The sequence below is a fragment of the Amblyomma mixtum genome, chromosome 2, assembly GCF_055824585.1.
Source record: "Amblyomma mixtum isolate Tamu chromosome 2, ASM5582458v1, whole genome shotgun sequence".
Classification (NCBI taxonomy): domain Eukaryota; kingdom Metazoa; phylum Arthropoda; class Arachnida; order Ixodida; family Ixodidae; genus Amblyomma; species Amblyomma mixtum.
The window spans coordinates 63,671,834-63,691,425 of record NC_143013.1 but is presented as its reverse complement, the minus strand read 5'-3'; the positions used below and the strand labels follow the sequence as shown (position 1 = coordinate 63,691,425).

General features: G+C 44.4%; 2 protein-coding genes and 1 long non-coding RNA gene across 5 annotated transcripts in view; all 3 read left to right on the top strand.

Annotated features, from left to right (window-relative positions):
• LOC149359545 (sodium-coupled monocarboxylate transporter 2-like) overlaps window positions 1-3,978 on the top strand; it is a 38,232-nt gene extending 34,254 nt beyond the window's left edge. Inside the window, exons 13-14 of the mRNA XM_089567699.1 lie at window positions 2,412-2,518; window positions 3,935-3,978. Coding sequence (XP_089423825.1) covers window positions 2,412-2,518; window positions 3,935-3,978 — 151 coding nt within the window. The remainder of the gene's footprint in view (window positions 1-2,411; window positions 2,519-3,934) is intronic.
• LOC149359539 (nucleoredoxin-like protein 2) overlaps window positions 1-19,592 on the top strand; it is a 209,839-nt gene that overhangs the window by 110,845 nt on the left and 79,402 nt on the right. The window lies entirely within an intron of this gene.
• LOC149359544 (uncharacterized) lies at window positions 4,421-10,855 on the top strand. Its single transcript, XR_016288278.1, has 2 exons — window positions 4,421-4,522; window positions 10,725-10,855. It is a non-coding gene; the product is annotated as an uncharacterized LOC149359544 (long non-coding RNA).

Sequence of the window (19,592 nt, the reverse complement as noted above, 5' to 3'; positions counted from 1 at the left end):
GCTGATCGCATGCTTGGGTACCTTCGCAGAAATTTCTCACGTTCATCTACTTAAATAAAATTATTACTTTATAAAACATTGGTACGGTCCAAGTTAGAATATGCTGCATCTGTCTGGAGCCCTTCACTCGTTTCAGATTTGGAAGCTGTGCAGAGCCGCGCATGCAGTTTCATTCTTTGTAATTATCACCGAACAAGCAGTGTAAACGCCATGAAATCAAGTTTGTCCCTACCACTTCTTTCCCACTGCAGATCAATAGCCTCATTGTGTCTTTTTCATAAAATTTACCACAACAGCTTTCTCAATCCTAAGTTACTGTCTAGACCATGTTACACATCAGCACGCGTTGATCACCGTCATAAAGTTGGAATCCTATCTTGTCACACCAAATGTTTTCATGACTCATTCATACCCCGAACTTGTGTCAGCTGGAATCACCTTCCCCAAGACATCGCAGGTATTTCCGATAACAATGCATTTCGTAAAGTTCTTGATGTTTCTTTCTGAGTATGTGTCGTTTATTACTGTATAAAAATTGCCTTTCACTGTCTACACACTGTTTTAATATATCCACACTGCATTCTAATCTCATTGCCTTCCTGTGTTTTCACTTTTTATGTATTCCTGGTTTATTTTTGTTTTCTCTCCTTGTTGCTGTTTAGGCTGAATTTTTATGTATTCCCACTCCCCTCTGCAATGCCTTCGGGCCCTGAGGGTACAACAAATAAATAAATAAATAAATAAATAAATAAATAAATAAATAAATAAATAAATAAATAAATAAATAAATAAATAAATAAATAAATAAACTGACATTTGATAGACGTCTGCGTGGCTATTCAGCAAGAATCGAAAATGAATCGAACGGCTCGTTACGGCGCATTTATTAAGGAAGCGAATATTCACTAAAACACAAGAAATGGTAGGAGAATGTTTGTACTTTTTAATTTGTTTTGCGCCGCCGCGGTGGCTCAGTGGCTATGGTGCTCGGCTGCTGTCCCGAAAGACGCGGGTTCGATCCCGGCCGCGGCTTGTTGAATTTCTTTGGAGGAGAAATTCGAGGCCCGTGTACTGTGCGATGTCAGTGCACGTTAAAGAACCCCAGGTGGTCGAAATTTCCGGAGCCCTCCACTAAGGCGTCTCTCATAGCCTTAGTCGCTTTGGGACGTTAAACCCCATAAACCAACCAACCAACCAATTTGTTTTGCTGATTGTTGGGAAATTAGACGAAAAATTAATGTTGTTTAGGTGAGATGCATTTGATTCGAAACTGGATGAAAAACAACCACATGTTACAGATGCGATTCGAAAAAACGACCTCAGCTCGTCACATACGGTGCTTTGTAAATCATGTTCAACATTATCAGACAAAATTTCGAATGTTAAAAAATCGCAGCCTACTATTATGGAAATATTGAAGGTAATGTTCCATTATTCCGATGTGTAGCAAAACCTTTCTTTAAAAGTTTTTCCATCACTTGCATCGAGCAGTTAAGACTGCCTTAGAAAACCAAAGGAAAACGCTTTTTACAGTATCTAGAACGTTATTAGCAAAACAAGTCAAGCCTGCCGACGAGAGATCTGCGAGTATGTTGATTGTTATACTCAAATCTTACATCGTATCAAAAAATTGCGTTCATAAACTGTTTTCTGCTCAGAAATGCTTTCTTCCAGAATTGTTCTTTCATCCACAGAAGATCGCACCAGCCGTTTGCGTTCTTACTGCTAAGCAGGAATCCTTTTAGATGACATAGTTTTGTTGCCGCTTTCAGCACAGTGCAGCTCCGAACATGGGCTCCACGCGTAGCTGCTCAGAAGTTAATGTAAAATGAAGAATGGCATTCGAGCTTTGATTCTCTCTAAAGCAACGCTACTGCCTCGACCACCGAGTATTGGAGCATGTTCTAGGACTTGTTTTAAAATTGAGACTGTAATACGACCTCAATCACGTTTCCAAGGCAGCTAGTAATACTATTAGTGCTCAATACACATGAACTCGGGAATCTGTGTGTTTACAGTGCGGCTCCGCTAGTTTAATTTTTCTCTTGTATAGAACTGAAGACGCAATTACAGCTGTGCGTCTTCAAGACAACAGATCAAAGGGTTGCTTCTTCGCATGTAGGTGTTGCCGAAATTTTGCGATTGTTCTCGACTGCACATTATTGACGGTTTTGTGCAGCAGAAGTAGAAAAACATCATGTTTCCGGGCAGGAAATCAGGATTTACTCCTGAAGACAAACTCATTTCTTCTTCCACTATTTCCACTATTGTCACGTTTCTTCGTACGCTAGGTTCAAACGTGTGTACTGTGCTCTAAGTGGCGTTATTACGACATAAAAATGTGGCATGAAATATTATCCGATTCGTTCCGCAGCAAGCTAAGGAATTACCTTTCTGTATTTACTTCACAGGCCACATAGCAGCATCTTCCCACTTTTTGACGTTTCGCCGTTCTGGAGCAGTTTCTTCACTACGATATTAACGTATGTTGGAGGATTGGTTGCCAGTTTTTTCCTGGGTATGTCTTCTGTTCCTCCTCACTCTACGCACGTAAATGTAGCCTTGTTAACTCAGTCGCACTAATTCGAACGTCGCAAACTGACTACAGTACCCCTCTGTTGCGCAACTGTTGGGATCGACCTACCCCGTGCCAAGCACTTATTTAGGAAATGTTTCTACAGAAATGCCACTATTGCCAAATAAAAACTCGCATCAACGTTTTGCTTATTTACACACGCGCGTAACCAGCAACAATTTGCCTGTTGTAAAGACAAATTAGTGAAAACTAGTTTACATTTTTTTATTTCTCACTGGGAAGCACTGCGCTGCATATACATTTTAAAAGCACAATCAGCGTTTTACCCTTGGCACAGGTCAAAGAAAGTGCCAAGTTTACACATACCAGCATTCTCGCTGTTTACCTTGTTTACGAAATACGCAGTGATGTTTTCCTTGCCCTAAATAATTCTCGCAAACTTCATTGCCGCAAACACAGGCGCCGTTCACGTAATGGGCGCCGTTGATGTGTTTCTCCAGTAAACAAGTGTTAATGGGGTTACTGCGGTAACATTACGTCAAACTCCCAACTGTTATAGCCTACCGCAACAATCTTTCCTTGCAGTGGAGCCAAGGCTACAGAGCAGAAACGCCTGCTTTTCCTCCGCATCGAATATAGCTCTGTTTGCTGTTAACTTCCTCGTAAAACCTACCATATTTGTAACACTCGTCATTTGGGGCATATATAACACAAATGTGCCTTTTTTCCTTAGAGGGTTGTGGTGAAAAAGTTTGATTTAAAATTTGAAAGCGGGATAACGTGGTCATGGTGTCTAGTCCGAGACTCGATTAGCTGTCGCTGCTACACGTGCTTTTTCGGGGAGTTGCTCCTGCGCCCCGTCATCTAGATCGCATTTACAGGGTCATAGAGAAAACAGTTCCTTCGATTAGAAACACTTTATTACGCGCGCCTTGTTTTAAGAAGCTTCCATAGATGGCGCCAGCTGTTCCAGAGACAGTACGAAAAGCCCCGCGCAAGCAGCGTGTGCGAGGCGGCCGTCCGGCGGCCCAGCTACTGGCCGCGTGAACATGGAGTTTTTTTTCCTCCATGCGCGTGAAACAGTTCGTGACATGGTTCGTGAGGTTGCACCAATGTTGCTTTCCTTCCTTTGCTAAGAAAAACTGGCGCCGAGTATAGCAGTAGTGGTTTACCCTTCATAATCTGGTCACTCTAGGCTACGGTGCTCGAGGCCAGTGGCGCTGTTTCTTTTTCAGTACAACGTCGGAAGGCGAGCTTACAGGACACTGAAAATAAAAAGAAACTCGCAGAGGCACTTTATACTGCCGACGTGTTAGAATGCGTATGCCCGCCCTCTCACGTTATGAACGCAGTCGCAGCGCGCAGCTGGCAATGGTACCTCTTTTTCGCTTTATGTAGCTGCAGCCACAACGCTGCCGCACCTCTCCTGGTCTGCGCGCTAACTTCGTGCAAGCAGACTCCGCAGTACTGCGACCCCTGCTCCGCCTGAAGGATACGACGCTATAGCTAATTGGTTAATGCCCGTATGTGCAGAATTGGTTTTTCTTTACTGAATATTCATGGATCCATGGTAGTCCTCATGGCACTCCTAGCGCAGTAGTGCAGCGGCTAAACGGTGCGCAACTGCCTTGGTGTGGTAGGTGCTGCCACCGGTGGAATTTACGCGATCCAGGTTGCTCTTCTTAAACAACCTCCCGCGAGCAGTCATTAATTTAACCGCCATCTGTCTCAGTTGCATGAGGAGGCCATATCTTTATGGGCACCGTCCGGAGTTAACATACACACAGTCGGGTTATAGGTATGAATGAGCCAAGCCAAGCTTGCTCCTTAAAAAAGTTAGCGCGCATTATGAGCGCACCAAAAATACTTTTGCATTTTTTGGCAGGTGGGAAAACTCTTTCTACGGCTGCAAATAGCAGCCTAACTAGTCCCGTTCTCTTCCCGCTCTGGCAACGACTGGGGTGTATGCAGCGCATGCAAAGACCGGTAAGTGTTTTGTCGCCTCAGCGCCCTGTCAAGGTCGCTTAGGGTTTTCCGTTACATCTGATTTGAAACTCAGGATGGTCACTTAGCCATGTGACAGTTTACCAAAAACGATTTTGGTATTCTCACTGTCCTCCTTCAAGACAGAATGCTCCCGATCTACGTGCCTTGCAGTTCCGCAATTATAAATTTTCATCCACAGAAAGTTAACTGCTCATTGGGTTGCAAGCGCTGCAAATGGGGAAAAGAGCAATAGCAGTATAAGGAATATTTTTGAGATAGCCCATGTGAACCGATTAATACCCAGCAATCGTGGCATGGAATGGCAAAAAAATAAAGCGCAAAAGGAGTGAACGAGGTAGGGATTTGGAAAGGACATTATTAGTGGTTTCAGTTTATGAGCTCGAGACTTGAGCCTGCGTGCGACAAGAAGACCACAGTGGCGCATTCCTGAACTTTTTCGCACTTGAGCAATTTATTAGCAGTTGCTTCCACTTCCAGCTCTGTCAAGCAGCATGGATCTTTTAAGCTTTACACTCCAAAGTTCTCAGTAGTGGAGAGGGCCGTAAAAAATAGGGGAGTACTCTCAAGTTGGATCCGTTCACTGGGGAGAGCGGGATCAGGCGGGACTTCACACATCAGCAGCGAAAACAGACTGCACCAAATAACCGGTTAGAAATGAGTTCGGAGAGAATTTCGGCCCGGAAATACTCCTGGCTGCAGAGGGAATTGACACCGCCAATATACTTCAACAAAAATGCAATGGAATAATCAAAAAGGTAGTGAAATGTGCTCTAAGTATCATACTAAGGGGTTCTATAGGCATCTATCTCGCATTTCGACTGTGTTGTTAATTGGCTACGGTGCGGGCGACGCATATTCGCAGCAGGCAGTCTCGAGTCGCGGTCGGCGCTCTTCTCGATTTCGGGCCCATCGCATCTGATTTCCTCTGATGTTCGCCATTATAGCATGATGCGCTTTCAGTGGCGAGGCGATATTGAGGCAAGGATAATCTGGTTCTTTATCTCTAGTTCAGCTTTTAACTTCGCGACGTTATGATGAACCACTCTTGCCTGCAGTCTCGCGTCCTACAAAATATTCTCTAGTCCCTCAACCTACATGGACCGCTCGTGTGTTGGGGTCAGTTGCTCGGGGACCAAAACTTCGAAATGACATGAACACACATGTACCACGCTCAGGCTTGGTTCTTTCCGCTTGTTGCCCCGTGAGGTTAATGCGAGGCACTAGTCGCCTGCTTTGCACTTACACAAGTCGAAAAAAAAAAAACTTCTGACACGAATGTGATGTTTTTCTTAGGCCTGACAGCGTCATTTGGGCATACAGATTGAGAAACGTTAATACCTGCGTATTTCCCGGCCAAGCCGCCATGTTTTTGTTGTTTCAGAGTTGCCAACAGTATATTCATACTTCGCTACGAACAAGTAGCACTGCACCCCTCATGCGCTGTTTGATTTTTTTAGATATCCTCAAGCTGTAGTGCTTGGCAAAGCATATTTTTTAAATATTTATTGTCTTCCCCGTGGCTACAAAACCGCCATTCGTTCACGACACGAATAACATGCTAATTAAAAGTAAATTAGCAATTTTAAACAATTATCACGCTTTCGAAAACTACAGACGTGCTGTGCAGTTGAAAGTTTGTTACTCAACCACTCCATTTTTTGAGTTTTTAAAGGTTCGTTAAAACCTTAGATGAGCCCCATAAATTTTTTGCATGCTCAACTGTAAACCAGCGCGGCTTTAAACAAATATATTTTCACACTATGCGGAAGCATACAACATTTTGCAATGTTACATTCACATATGATTGTGTAACATTGGTGCAGAGTAGCGTGTGCAACTTGGCAGCGATGTGGTTGTCTAATATTACAGCAACATCACTTCCATATTAATTCAACAAAATTGCTTCAAGCGTACTAATGTTGTGCAACCTCTTGCAACATTGCTTTAACAATGTAACAAGCTGTTGCAGGTTGTGCAACAAAAGGCAATGTAGGTAACAGTGCTACAATGTTGTTGCAACATCATGTGCTATGAGGGAAGGTATAATGTTTTTATTTTTGCATAAATTCATAATATCACGGGTATAAGGGACCTATTAGCCATTTCTGGGTATATTAACATAGAATTATGCCTTCTTCTTCCATCTGAAATTTTTGGGGGCGTAACTGTTCGCATTCAGTTCGTTTTTCATTCTGGTCAACTTTCACGGGCGCTTCCCACTGCGTTCATTTGCGCTTTCAGGTGACATATTCTGCACTTAAATGTATTACAGCGTACTTTTATAGGCAGTGGGTAGAGCGTGAGTTTAACACAGCGCCATCAGGACTCATCAAATAGCAGTTATCTGCGGAAGCAACTATATGATGAAGCACCAACAGATTTCACTGGATTTTAAAGTAGCACAGTCCACCCCTTCACAAGTTTCGAAGGGAAATAGGTTCAGAGAAGCTTTCGTTTCTTGATCTTCGCAGGAAGCACGCCAGAACGACCAACCAAGATGGTCGTCGAAGAAAGACATTGCTCGCGTGAGCCTAAAAAACTTAGACTGACACATGCCAGAAGGTTTGACCCTGTTATCTGGCTCTAGGGTAATTCCATGGTGCATCAGACGTAATGTGCAATGTGCTGAACTAAACGACAGGAGGCCGGCTCAAACTCTGCACATCTGTGAAATGAATTGGACTTCTGGGATGATATAGGTACTAAAACACCGGGTGCGGAAAGGTCACGAATGGAAAAGTGATTTAGTTAGATGAATTGAAGTTCTTGCCGTGCGAGAAATGTGTGAGCCTGTTGTATACGTCTCCACAAACCGAAATTTTATAGATTTCGTTGTCAGCTTACCACTTTAAACCACAGAGATGGGAAAGTAATCGCACAAGGCTAATCCTCCACTCGTGGAGCTTGTCTCCTTGAAAGTACCATAAGCGCAGATATTAATCAGCGCATTCTTGAAAAGGTTATGCTTTCATAGGCGCGCAGAAAATCTGGGATTTCAATACGTGTTTCAAAAGAATTGCGACCTGAAGAACTTTTCTACGTTTTCTCCCGCAAGACCCACACACAGAGAAAAGTTCTTCATGATCAAGCCATCCTACTGAAGATATTTCAACTGTATATATTTAGATATTCTGTGCGATAAAAGGGCAAGCAGCGCCTGTAGCATAAAGTCGAGAAGCTGCTGCAAGAGTGGGGACCCTGGGCTAGACGCACAGGGCCCCCACTCTTGTGCCCCCAGAGACCATCATAAGCGTTATTCGCTCACGAATCTCGACGAGCACACAGATAAAGAAACGTCACTTCTATATTTGTACTGCATATGTCCCCATAATATTACGCCCAAGTGAGGTGAAGAAGCGACGATTACGAAGAAAGGATTAATTATGAAAAAAAATTAAACAATTCACCCTTTTATTTGACGCTTCCTCGTTTAACTAGACTAATTATTATGAGTATGAACAAAAAATACTGTGATATATCTTCTGTGCACCACACAGTGATGTCGGTTTCGGGGCATTTGGTCCATAGTTTTAACTGCAATAACTTTTTGTAGAAAGGGCACTCTGCTCTCATGAAAGGTATGTTAAGTTGAAGCACAGCACTGGACACTGCAGCTGAGATGCATGCGTTGTTGGCATGTCTGCCGTAGCGTGATGCTGGACACGCATTTATTACATTGCCGTGCCGTGATTTTATTACAGTGTCCACTGTAGAGCCTGGCGTAATTTTTTTATATCTGGAAGCGAAACGAAATTAGCGCTTCAAAAGAAACATAATATATTTTAACCCAACATTTTTTCTCTGACATGTCGAGGAGCGTGTTTATACTTTCTATCTTTATCCACCTTATGAGCGTCCTTTTCTGCTTGCACATTATTAAGGACGACCTACCTACTTGAATGACATCTGCAGATCTCTTAGCCATCCGAATTTTATGCCACAATACAAATGGCCATGCAGCTCTAGACACGTTCGGCGCTATGTTGCCTTTGTTTGAGCGTGGGGGTTAAATTAAAAACCACTTGTTTTCTTTATGTAGAAAATTATCTTCGTGCTTGATTTGACATTTAATTCACAGTCACCGTAAATTACAGTCGCTATAAGCGTATATAAGAGCTGTGCACAGGCTTCAGCAGGAAAAACAACGCATTCGATCTCATTGGTTGTAGCAAAAAACATGACTTAAATAATAACTGTATATAACTAACGCAAATCATAGCTTTCTCAGCTGTGCGCCAAACTGGCACAAAGCGTACTGAAAAAATTACTGTATTTATAGCTATCATGTCCTATTTTTAACCGCCGTTTGTATCGTGGCGTAAGAAGCCTGATGACATATCCTAAAAGCGTTATCGGCGTTACGTAATACAATTCTATCGGCATGCTGTGTGAGAGATGATAATGTCTAAGCAGTTAACAGAGTGGTGAGTCCTTTAACTTGCGTACGTGTCTATGCAAGTTACGAAAGCGCCAAGTACGCTGTTTGTTGAGGAACCTAAATAAGTCCCCAGTGCAACCGTGTAAACCCTTCTCACCACTACCCTCTCACAACAGGCAATTATAACGGTGACTGGAACACTTCCGGTCGGTAGTAGACTGATTACGGCTACGGAATCTACAAGACTTATTCGAAAAGTAAGGGCCAATCGGTCATAAAGAAATATGTTCATTAGTAGAAGTTTTTACAGAGTTTTAGCTTCCTGCGTATCTAGTCTACTTCACTGCATAATTGCCGTTCATTTCTGAACACTTCCATTACGCTCCATGAGCTTCTTTAATACCTTGGCGTGGAAGCTCAGCGCCTGTGAATTGGACCAGGTGAAAACGGTGGTCTTGAGTCTCGCGTTGCTTTCAAACCGTTTTCCACCTAGCCACTGGTTCAAGTGCAAGAAGAGGTAGTAGTCGCTAGGTGTAATGTTGAGACTGTAGGGTGGATAAAAAATTTCCCAACCAAGACCTTGAATCTTCTCCTTGGTTCCAGCAGCGGTGTGAGGACGCGTGTTCCCATGGAGGACTATTCGGAACGAGTTTCCCACGCCGTCGATTTTTGATCGCACATCTGTTTGGTTAGCGATTCGCAGAAGAAGCCAGCTGAATTTTTTTTCCCAGGTTCCATGAACTCAACGAAAAGAACACCCTTTTGGTTCCAAAAAACTGTAGCCTTCATTTTCCGAATCGAGTAAGGAGATTGACTGAATAATTTTGGTTTTGGTGAAGTTGAATGGCGCCATTACACTTACTCTTGTTAATGTTTTTGCATTGATATAAGACATTCGCATCTCTTAATCCATAACAATGTTGGAAAACAAGCCATCCCCGTCTCGCCGATAGCGTTCTAAAAACGTTCGTCTATTTACACTCATCTTTGTGTTTGTCAGTAAGCAACTTCGCCACCCACCTTGCAAAGAATGTGCGATATCCGAGCTTTTGTAAAAGAACCGTGTTTGTGCGTTCCACAAGAGGAAAATTATCAGCCAGAGCACTAATTGTGAATCGTCGATGAAATCACAGTACTTACCTCATTCACTTGTTGAACGATTTCATCGTCATGGACCTGCCAGACCGCTCTTCATTATGCACATTTGTGTGGCCATTTCTGAAGTCTCGACACCATTGTCTCACTTTTCCTTCTCTCATAATTTAGGTCCACGAACTTGGCCCTACTCTCGATGAATTGGGGCAGCTGATGATCCTTTTCCATACGAAAATCGAATCACAGCACACTCTTCGAAACTGGCCGGAACAACGATTTTTGCGGATATTTCTTCTGCATTATCCGACAGACAGGCGACTGCTGAATCTAGACAATAATGTCACTGGCTTCGGAAACAGTATACAACACTGCAGTCGTGCAATTGTCTTGTGACCCGCCAGTATTTAAATATAAATAAATGGCCCTTGCGTTTCGAATACGCCTCGTATGTACAGAAACGCTGGGGTTCCAAAAAGCAACGGAAGCATGACTTGTGGCCAAAATCTCGAGTCTAAGTGCTTAGACCGTGTTGAATTTTTGTTTAATTATTACTGCTAATATCCATGGTTTGTAGAGTATCCATGAACCAACGTTTGTTTCTAAAGAGTAGTGGTCACAGAGATGGAGTTATGCATGCGGCATTCTATTTTTTTTTATGCTGACAGCATGTCTGAAACACTGATATTTCGTTTATCGTCATTTTTGCAGCCGGCTTATTCGGCCACAGAGAAAGAACAATCTGCTATGACCGACTCCAGCGAACAAGCGGCGCTCTTCGGTGAAACTGTCATCTGACGCTAATGTGGAAAGTTGTCTAAAATATATTTGTCATCACCAGATGTTGTATTTACATCGAGATTTCTGTACTCCTCACACTCTGTTTCTTCTGTGAGGAAAAAAGCCTGGATTTTCTTGCTCTGCAAAGCTTAAAAGATTAACTTTTTCTTTTAAAAACTGATACATAATCCTCTCGTCCGGGGCTTCATATTCCCAACGTACTCTATCAACCAGAATTTGTTCATTGAAAAGTTCAGCAGTGAATTTTTATTTTTACTGCTGAAAAATTATAGTAATTTTCATCACAGCTGATGTCCACCATGGGAAGCTCTTTGTTCTTGAAAATGTTTTCTTTCTCTTTTGAAATTCTTATCTGGAGTAAATTTTGAACTTGTTCACTGAAACATCCTTTAGATTCACTTGTGGGCCAAGTTAGATATACAATGTCAGCGTAGATTTTAGGGAGATATGTAGCGTACCTAGGTCTCCACATAGAAGCCCATATGTTAAACACATGGTAGCTTGCGGAGAGGAGCCAGAACTATCTGTGAATTTGGTGCCCACCTAAAAAGTGATATCATCATTAAGAAAACAAAAAGAACATGATCTCATATCATACTTGTTTGAGATGAAAGAGAAATGCTCGAATATCTTACATTCATCGCGCCACACGAGACGAGGACGAAGAAAGGATACACAATGATTGGTGACTGCTAATAAAATTTTTAGGAACTCACTGCCAGTTAGTCTTCTTACGGTCAAAGAGCTATGCCGACAGAGTGAAACATGCAGTGAAGCACTGACAGAATGAGGAAAAAAAAAAGATACGAGGAAATGAGCAACACTTGAAAAGCGCGCTTGTAGACAAAAGAAATTTGCAGTGAAGTACTTCGCCCAAAGGTACTGACTCATTTAAAGGCCGCTGTATTCTTAAAACCAAAATAGAATTACATCTGAGCATCGAGATTCTGGAAAAGTACCAGGCGATGGCACGTGATATACAGCAGTCTTTTCGTTGATCTGTTATAACTAGGTGGTACAACAAGATAATATCGTGGCGAGAAATAATCTGTCAAATGCACATTGCAGAAAAGTATTTTGTAAGTACCCTAACATGTGAACACCGCAATCGTTTAAGACAGCACTCAGGTAGCACTTATGAAAGAAAGTATATAGGTTCTCCCCATTCAGACGGCCAAAAATGATTCGGAAATATTGAGGGAGGACTTCCTGAAAATGTTCTTTTCAGATAAAGTCCTTAAACGAAAAGCTCGCTGAAGACCATAGTGTTTGAAAAGGACACGTGGCAAGGCCCCGTGAGCAAGTTTCTACAGCTATAGCTTTGGTACCTGCTCCTCGTGGGCCCTTTCTTATCAAAAGTTTGGCATAGGCTGTCAACACCCTCCGAAGCCTTAACTTTGCCACTTCGGTGATTTCAAGAGAAGGCCATTATCACTCCGTACCACGTGAAAAAAACTCCCGGGAGCTGTCCGAGAGATTGCCAGCACAAACCAAATTAGATCACAAAATTTTTGCCGGGCTCTTCACAGGTAACTTCATCACACACCTTGAGCTGCACTTGAACTCTACAACGATATTCTTCACCAAAAAATTGTTCTTTTCGAAACAATATATATGTACACAACCTTCTGTCACACCTATGCTCTGGAACATATTTCTTTCTATCTTGTAAAACTGTGACGGTGCATTAGTGCGACAGTGAGCCAAAGTAATAGCTGTTTGCGACATCACGCAGTAAACGCAGTTTCCTACAAATAAGCGGCTCCTCTTAAAATAGAAAAAATGAAGCTGTTTTTTTTTTCGTTGATGGCACCATAGTTATGCTGTACTCTCTTTGTTCCCATTGTTGATCCGGGATGGCGAGCAACTATTGCGATGAGATTAGAAAACAAACACCTTTAATAAGAGAAAAAGAAAACATCCAGGTTTCGCTTCCGTATTGATATTTAGAGCCGCATGTCATTGATTGTAATTGTCGATAAATACTGAACCACCACTGAAGTCCTAATTTAAGCGTATCAAATGTTTAAATTCGCAGCAAACTAAAAATGACATTTTGTCGTCTTAGCGTGAATTTTTACGTATGGCTTGCTTTCTTTGTTTATGGGGATCACGAAAGCAGGAAATCAGAACACTTTTAAGACCAAGACACAACGACGTCAAGCAAACTGCAATGAAAGAAGAAAAGCCAGCCCTCGCCTTGTTAAGCCTATCAGTTTCATTAGCGGCCATTAGGACGACAGATTCTTTATTGCTGTGCCCGTATCTTGCTGTGCTCGTTGGCTTGCACGCGTTATGAATGCTCAGTTCCCTCTTGCTTACAAATCTGCGCCTTATTCGGTCATGCCCAGTTCTTACACGCCGTAGTTTGGCTTTATGTCCACATAAGCCTACCGCAGGATCTGTTTGCGGCCCCGTGGTTAGAGCGTAATCAACCGCCACTTATGCCACTGCAACTGGGTTGAGAAAATGTGCGAGTCTGAATTAAAAAGCCGCTGAAGAGCACGCTGTTCAGTTCGTTCAAATCTTCACACCTCAAGGACAAAATTCTGCTGACCAAGAGAAATCGAAAGCTTCTTCACATGGGCGCGATGGTAAGGTTGTTTGGTGAGCATTTATCTATATATACCGCTCAGGTTAAGCTTTTTCTTCCATGGATTATTTGGCAACCGCAAAAAAATAGAAATGGCACACCTGCTTCTTTTCCTCCGCTGTCCTTTCAGGAGAAGAGCTCAGCAGCAGAGCCGCGGCATCCAGGAGTCATGTTGAACCCTAACCCGAAAGGTTCCGGTTGTTAACCGGCTGCTCCCAGATGCGCTATTCGAGTGAAAGGTTAATCTATACAACTCCGTTCAAAACTCTCGCTGCAGACTCTCAAATTGCTCTCTAGGCTTTCCCTCTCTCCATGAGTAGTTGTAGAACCACCGAGCGCACGGCAGGTCACCAGCGCTTTTGTTACCGGGATAAAACCTGTTTCCATGCGCATGAATAATGAATGCGTTTCTAAAATGATCGGCTTTTCTTTATTTCTCCTAAGCCGACCGTGCTGCGACAGGCTGCACCCCAGGTTTCCGAAACCCTGTTGCGTACAGATGAAGCTTGAACGTGGATGGCACAGAAACTATTCTCTGACGGTCGCGTGCAGGGTGATCGTAAAAGTTTACGCCAACGTGGCGCGTGGTTGGAAATTGAGCTGTCAACTTTGTTTGAGCGAACAATTAGCGATGTCCCAACAAAGGATGGCAGACAGCGCACATGAGTGGCAGCTTTGGCATGCTGTTGGAGCGGCTGCACAAATCATGAGTATCTAGACCGACCAAAGTCCCTAAACTAGGGCTTGGAACCCTAGATCTTGAGCGTTTCACGCTGTATAGCGAAGTGACTTCCTCTGACATGTTAGCAAGACAAAGGCTTGACACGAAACGTGTCAAGCCGGATTCCTCGCGAGCTCGTGAGGCGGTCATTTATAGGCATGACGCTCTATTGTTCAACGCCAGTGCCAAATGCGTACAATAAAGCACGTGCCAACCTGCCCCTAAGGGAAGGACTTTAGGACAGCATGATGTAATTAGTGTGCAGCTTGCTTTGCTGCCTGAAAAAGAGTATTCAGCATCGGTGCAGGAAACCCGAGTTAACGCTGATGTAATTGGAGCCTAAAAGGAACGTGAACACGACCATTCAAACGAGAGCATCAAAATGAAAATAATTAAGTTGACGGTGACTGAATATTACCTCGCTTTAGTTTCCCCGCGTTTTAGGGATGAAGGCTGAATGGAGGTGCTAGTGAAGCCAACCTGCCATTAATTGCAACAACAGTTCTTTTGTGTACCGAATGCAGGCTGCAGACATGCTGTTGGGGCTTCATTTGACGGTGAAAGTACCTATCGAAACATCTCCTAAAGAAGTGGAAAAGAGTGCCTTTGTCGTCTTTTGCATTCTTAGTCAGCGATAGCTCACACTAAGCTTGTTGGCTTGTAGTGCTTTCCTCGCTCGCGGAACAAGCACATCGCTGTTTCTGTCAGATCAGCCACCTAGCAGGGACAACGAAATATTTTAACTCAAATTTCCGAGTCTAACTCCACAATTCCATCCACGATGGGTGCTCAGGGAGCCATCCTGAGCTACGCTTCCAACACGCCGATGATGCTCTGCCAGAGAGCGCTAGACCGGAGGGCTAACTTTGTCGCCTCGCTGCCAGTAGCGCCACTGACCTGGATGAAGTCTAGCGGACAGCGGGACAAACTAACCCACACTTTAAGAGCCTCGCAGAAAGGAAGAGACTTCAGTGATATAAGGGAATCAGTGTAGGGGGGGATTCAAATTCAAGGAGGCACTAGTTTAGCGGTCATCGCCAGCCGCATCACTATCACTTCAGCCGCGCCTCCCATGCTGCATATTGCGGTAGGATTTGCTGGAATCCTACCATGCGCCCCTAGTGACTCGCTGATGGATACGCTTGGCTTTGGAGAGAACTGCGACAGGGAGGCTATCAAAACCACGAAACACCGCCTAGAGCACTGGTGGCACTTTGGCGCAATGCGACGGTTTTGGTCGTAGAGTCCAGTGTCAACGTCGTAACAGTAGGACTGTAAATGATTGTTTCTGCTTCACAGGGTTGACGTCTGTTGCTGTTTTGGTTTCCCTGTTTTGTTTCGACATATTTCGACATAGTGATGTAAAAATGGACTGGTTCATAAAGGTGATAGCTTTTTCATAAAACAAAGAAACAAAAGTGGCGATGACAGCCGAGTTGTCTACGTATCAGCCGGCTTAGCTGCTGGTTGGCCTCAGTTAACATTCCACTTGCTGGATTGTTTTTAACCATGAATAAACTTCTCTAGACAGTTTTTCACTTAGAAAGAGCATGTTTCGACGCAAGCTTTGGTGCTGGTCTTGGTGTAAGTTTCGCTCCGCTTTGGCGATGTTATAAAATTTAAATAGTCCATTGAAGATCGCAACCTAAACGCATGATATGCTGAAAATTGGGCTTTCATGTCACATTACCTACGTAGGGCAGACTGCCAGAAAAAACATCTTAAGCTCTCAAATGCTAGCATTCGGCCATCAAGAAATAGAAATGAAATGGACAATAAATGATAGGGCATAAGATCTGGATGTGTCAGTGAAAAATTGTTCCTGGACTGCACATGGAGCCCCTAATACTGTTTTCTTATGCCATTCTTTGTTTTTGAATTAGTTTCATGCCCACTAAGTCTTCATTCTGAACATCAAGTTCGCTAATGTAATAATGGGAACAATTTGAATTTAGGCCAGTGAAGATTCAGGTATTGGTTTTGTGGTTCTACCGCTACTACCGTATTTACTCGCATAATGCTCGCACTCGCGTAATGCTCGCACCCCCCGCATTGGCTATCAAAAATTGTGAAAAAACTTTTCCCCGCATAATCATCGCACCCCCAAAATTACTGCCGCGAGCCGTCTGCTTCTCGTAGCGGTCGCCATCTATTGACCGCGGCTACAACTACCGTATTCACTCGATTCTAACCACCCCCTTTTTTTCACGATCGCGATGCCCAAAGTGAGAGGGGGTGCTTAGATTCGAAAAATCTAAACTGACCCCCCCACCCCGGGCCCCTTTTTCGCGGCTAAATCTCGATGAAACGGGCGCGAGAAAAAACATTTTATTTAGGAAACATTCAAAAGAAAAATAGCTGCAGACAGTTCTGTGCCCCCATCTGTCTTGCAGTGTCGGAACGCAGCAACACAAAAAGCGCCGTGGACGCCGCTGTCCTCGCTTCGGCGAGCGCGGCCTCGCCCGCTTATCTCGCCCGCATTTGTTGCTGCTATGCGCGTCTTATCTTTTCTCTTTATCTTTCCTCTGATCTCTTAACTCTCCTCTATCTGCACTTGGCAGCGGTGGTGGCTCAGCTCGAGCCAGTAGGCAGGCCCGTGCAATTTCCTTTTCATCCTTCTCTCAGTCACAACAACGCGCAGGCCGCGCCTCCTCGGGACTCCGACTGCACAGGCTCGACGAAAAAGAGAGCAAGTGCACTTGGCGGCCTCGGCAACGCTCTCTTCCGCGCAAAAAAGCGGGTGCTTAGATTCACATGCAAAGTTTTTTTTTTTCAGAATTTTTTTTCCGAAAATAGGAACTTGTACTTTCATAACGAAGGTAAGTTCCGCTTGAAAGTAATGTTTTCGTTATATTTACAATAGCGGACCTGACAATCCCGATCTCGCACCCATTCATCTTTTCATTTAACACTCCGAAACATTTGCTTGAAAATTTTCCCCACATAATTATCGCACCCCCAAACTTCGCGTTGATTTTCAGGGAAAAAAAGTGCGAGGATTACGCGAGTAAATCGGTAAATACAACTTCCAGCAAGAAGAGCGCGCAGAAGGGCACCTGTCAGTCACGCCTTACCTATATCTGTTTTTGATACCAATAGTAACGCAATACAAAGTTTTAAAGAGACCACCCAAACTAAAAGTAACACAAAAAAAACGATAAACGCATCTGAAGTAGTGCCCACGTGTGCAGCAAAGCATTGTGCAGTCTAATTGGACTCACCTAGGAGTGATGAGTGGCAGATAGTGCAGCCCGTTTAAAGTTGAACACCTCACATATTTCCTCTCTTTTTCTATAACCTTATATTTACCCGGAAACTATTTATGTTGTTAAATCGAGAACATTACGCAGGGTGCTGCGCAGGGAGATAGTAAGTCGGCATATAGGAAAACTTTTTGTGAGGTACAGCTGCAACGGAAAAAGATTAGCATAAGTGACTCATGACCGGAGCAGAAAAATTGCGAGACGCGGCGCTATTGTTGCCGTATGCGCAGATAGCGAGAGTGCGTGGCACATTCACCTTTCCAAAGGGGGGGTGGCCGACAGAAAGCAGCCCATTCGAAAGCAGCCACTGCCATACATTACTTTTGACAGTGCATCCCCAGCACATTTTTAAAAGAAAACGGTGATAAAGATCACGTTCGTCGCCACGCCAGCGCAAAAAAAAAATAATAAAGAAATAAAACGAGATTATGTGCTTAGCCCCCTTAGCACATGGTTTGGCTGATAAGACATCTACAGGCGTTCGTTTAAGATGTTGCATTTCTGATGGGCGAATGTCTTGGTGGGTTGCTTTCTGCCGGCCACCCCCGCTTTAGGAAATGGAATGTTCCTGGCACTCTCGCTATCGGTGTACTCGGCCACAATAGCGCCGCGTGTCGCGATTTTTTCGCTCCGGTCATGATTCACTTGTGTCATTCTTTTTCCGTTGCAGCTGTACTCTGTTCTTTCAAACGCCTCCTAACATACCGCCCGTTTGGGCTGCACATTCATGGCCACAAGATAGCGTAGTTCAATAAGTCACGCATTCCGAACAAGGAGCAAGAAGCCTTCTTTGCCTAACTTACGGCCTTTTATTTCACTCTCTCTTGTATGCCCTCCTCCGCAGCCAATTGAAAATTTCACAGAAATTTCTTAGAGGGCAAATGGACATAGCCTCTTGAAATGCTTTTTCATATAATTGGTGCCGTGGGCAATCCATACAGGATAAGAGGAAGGTTTCATCTCATTGAAGCTTAATGGTTCCCAGGACCCTACGTGACCGCCGTTAATTTCCTGTAAGTTTGAATGATTAAAGATGTCTGCAGAAAGACCTCACCCGCACCACTAGTGAGGATTTTAATACCGACTTTAAAAAGTATGTTTTTCAAGAAGCTGCCTGTCCAGAATATGCTAGCCTGCTCCAGAAAACTATGAGCAAACGAGTGCACACCGAAGTCTGATCAAGCTGAAAAATATAATCGGCATTTTTTTTTTACATGAGTTGCTTTCAGCTGCTACTTTCTGCTAATGCGGGGGAAGATCAGCCAAAAGCAGCGGCGAAACTAAGGCCGAACATGAAGCCGACCATTAAGTCGGACTTATCCGAAAGCTTACTAGCTTTTCTGTCCTACTAATAGCAGCTGTAAGGGATCGTTATACCCCGCAGCTGCCGTCTTCAATGGACCCCCCCCCCCCCCCCCCCCCCCCCCCTCGACGGGACGGGACGGGACGGTGGGGTGCGCTCGAAGGAAAGAATGACATTTCTTGGAACGATGCGCGCGCGCGCGCGCGCGCGCAGGCGCCGGGCCGCTCGGGCGTACATCGCCCTTTGGTGCTGCTTCGCGTCGGCTGGGCAGGGGAGCGGTGAAAGCTATGTGGCTGAAGGGCCGCCACACGTCGACCCCCCCTTGTCTTAATCCCCTCGTCTTGGCAGACACCAGATATGCGACACAAGCTCGCGACGAACGTCTCGTTCGAAAAGTATGCAGGATTCCTGAGAGGATTAAGCACTGCAGGACGGAACGGCGTCAGGGCGCCGTGACGAGGGGGCAAACGAGATGAGGAATAGCCGGCGACAGCGCGTCTAGCCGCGAGCAGCGAAGGCCCGAGTTGGGTGACGCTACGGGTATCGGTGAGGCGCCGACTAAACAGCCTTGGGAAGGCTAAGTCGCCTTGGAATGCAGGTCCGAGCTCGCAGTGTCAGCTACAGTGGTAGCTGCCCGCTTAAGCCCGATAATCCCGAATTCCGAGACGACGCCAAAGTCGAGGGTCATTGGGGAAACCGCCGTCACGTGCTCGCACGAGTGTGTTTTGTGTTTGTGTTTACTTTTATTTTGGAGGGATAGAATGTTCTACCCCGCACATGGAGAGGGTGTTTTGCCCTACGGAGGCTAGAGGGCTGGCCATGCCCTTGAAGAGCCAATCATGTGAAGAGTGTAGCATGATTGGAAGCTGCGAAATGTGGGCCGGGCCTTTAGGGCTTT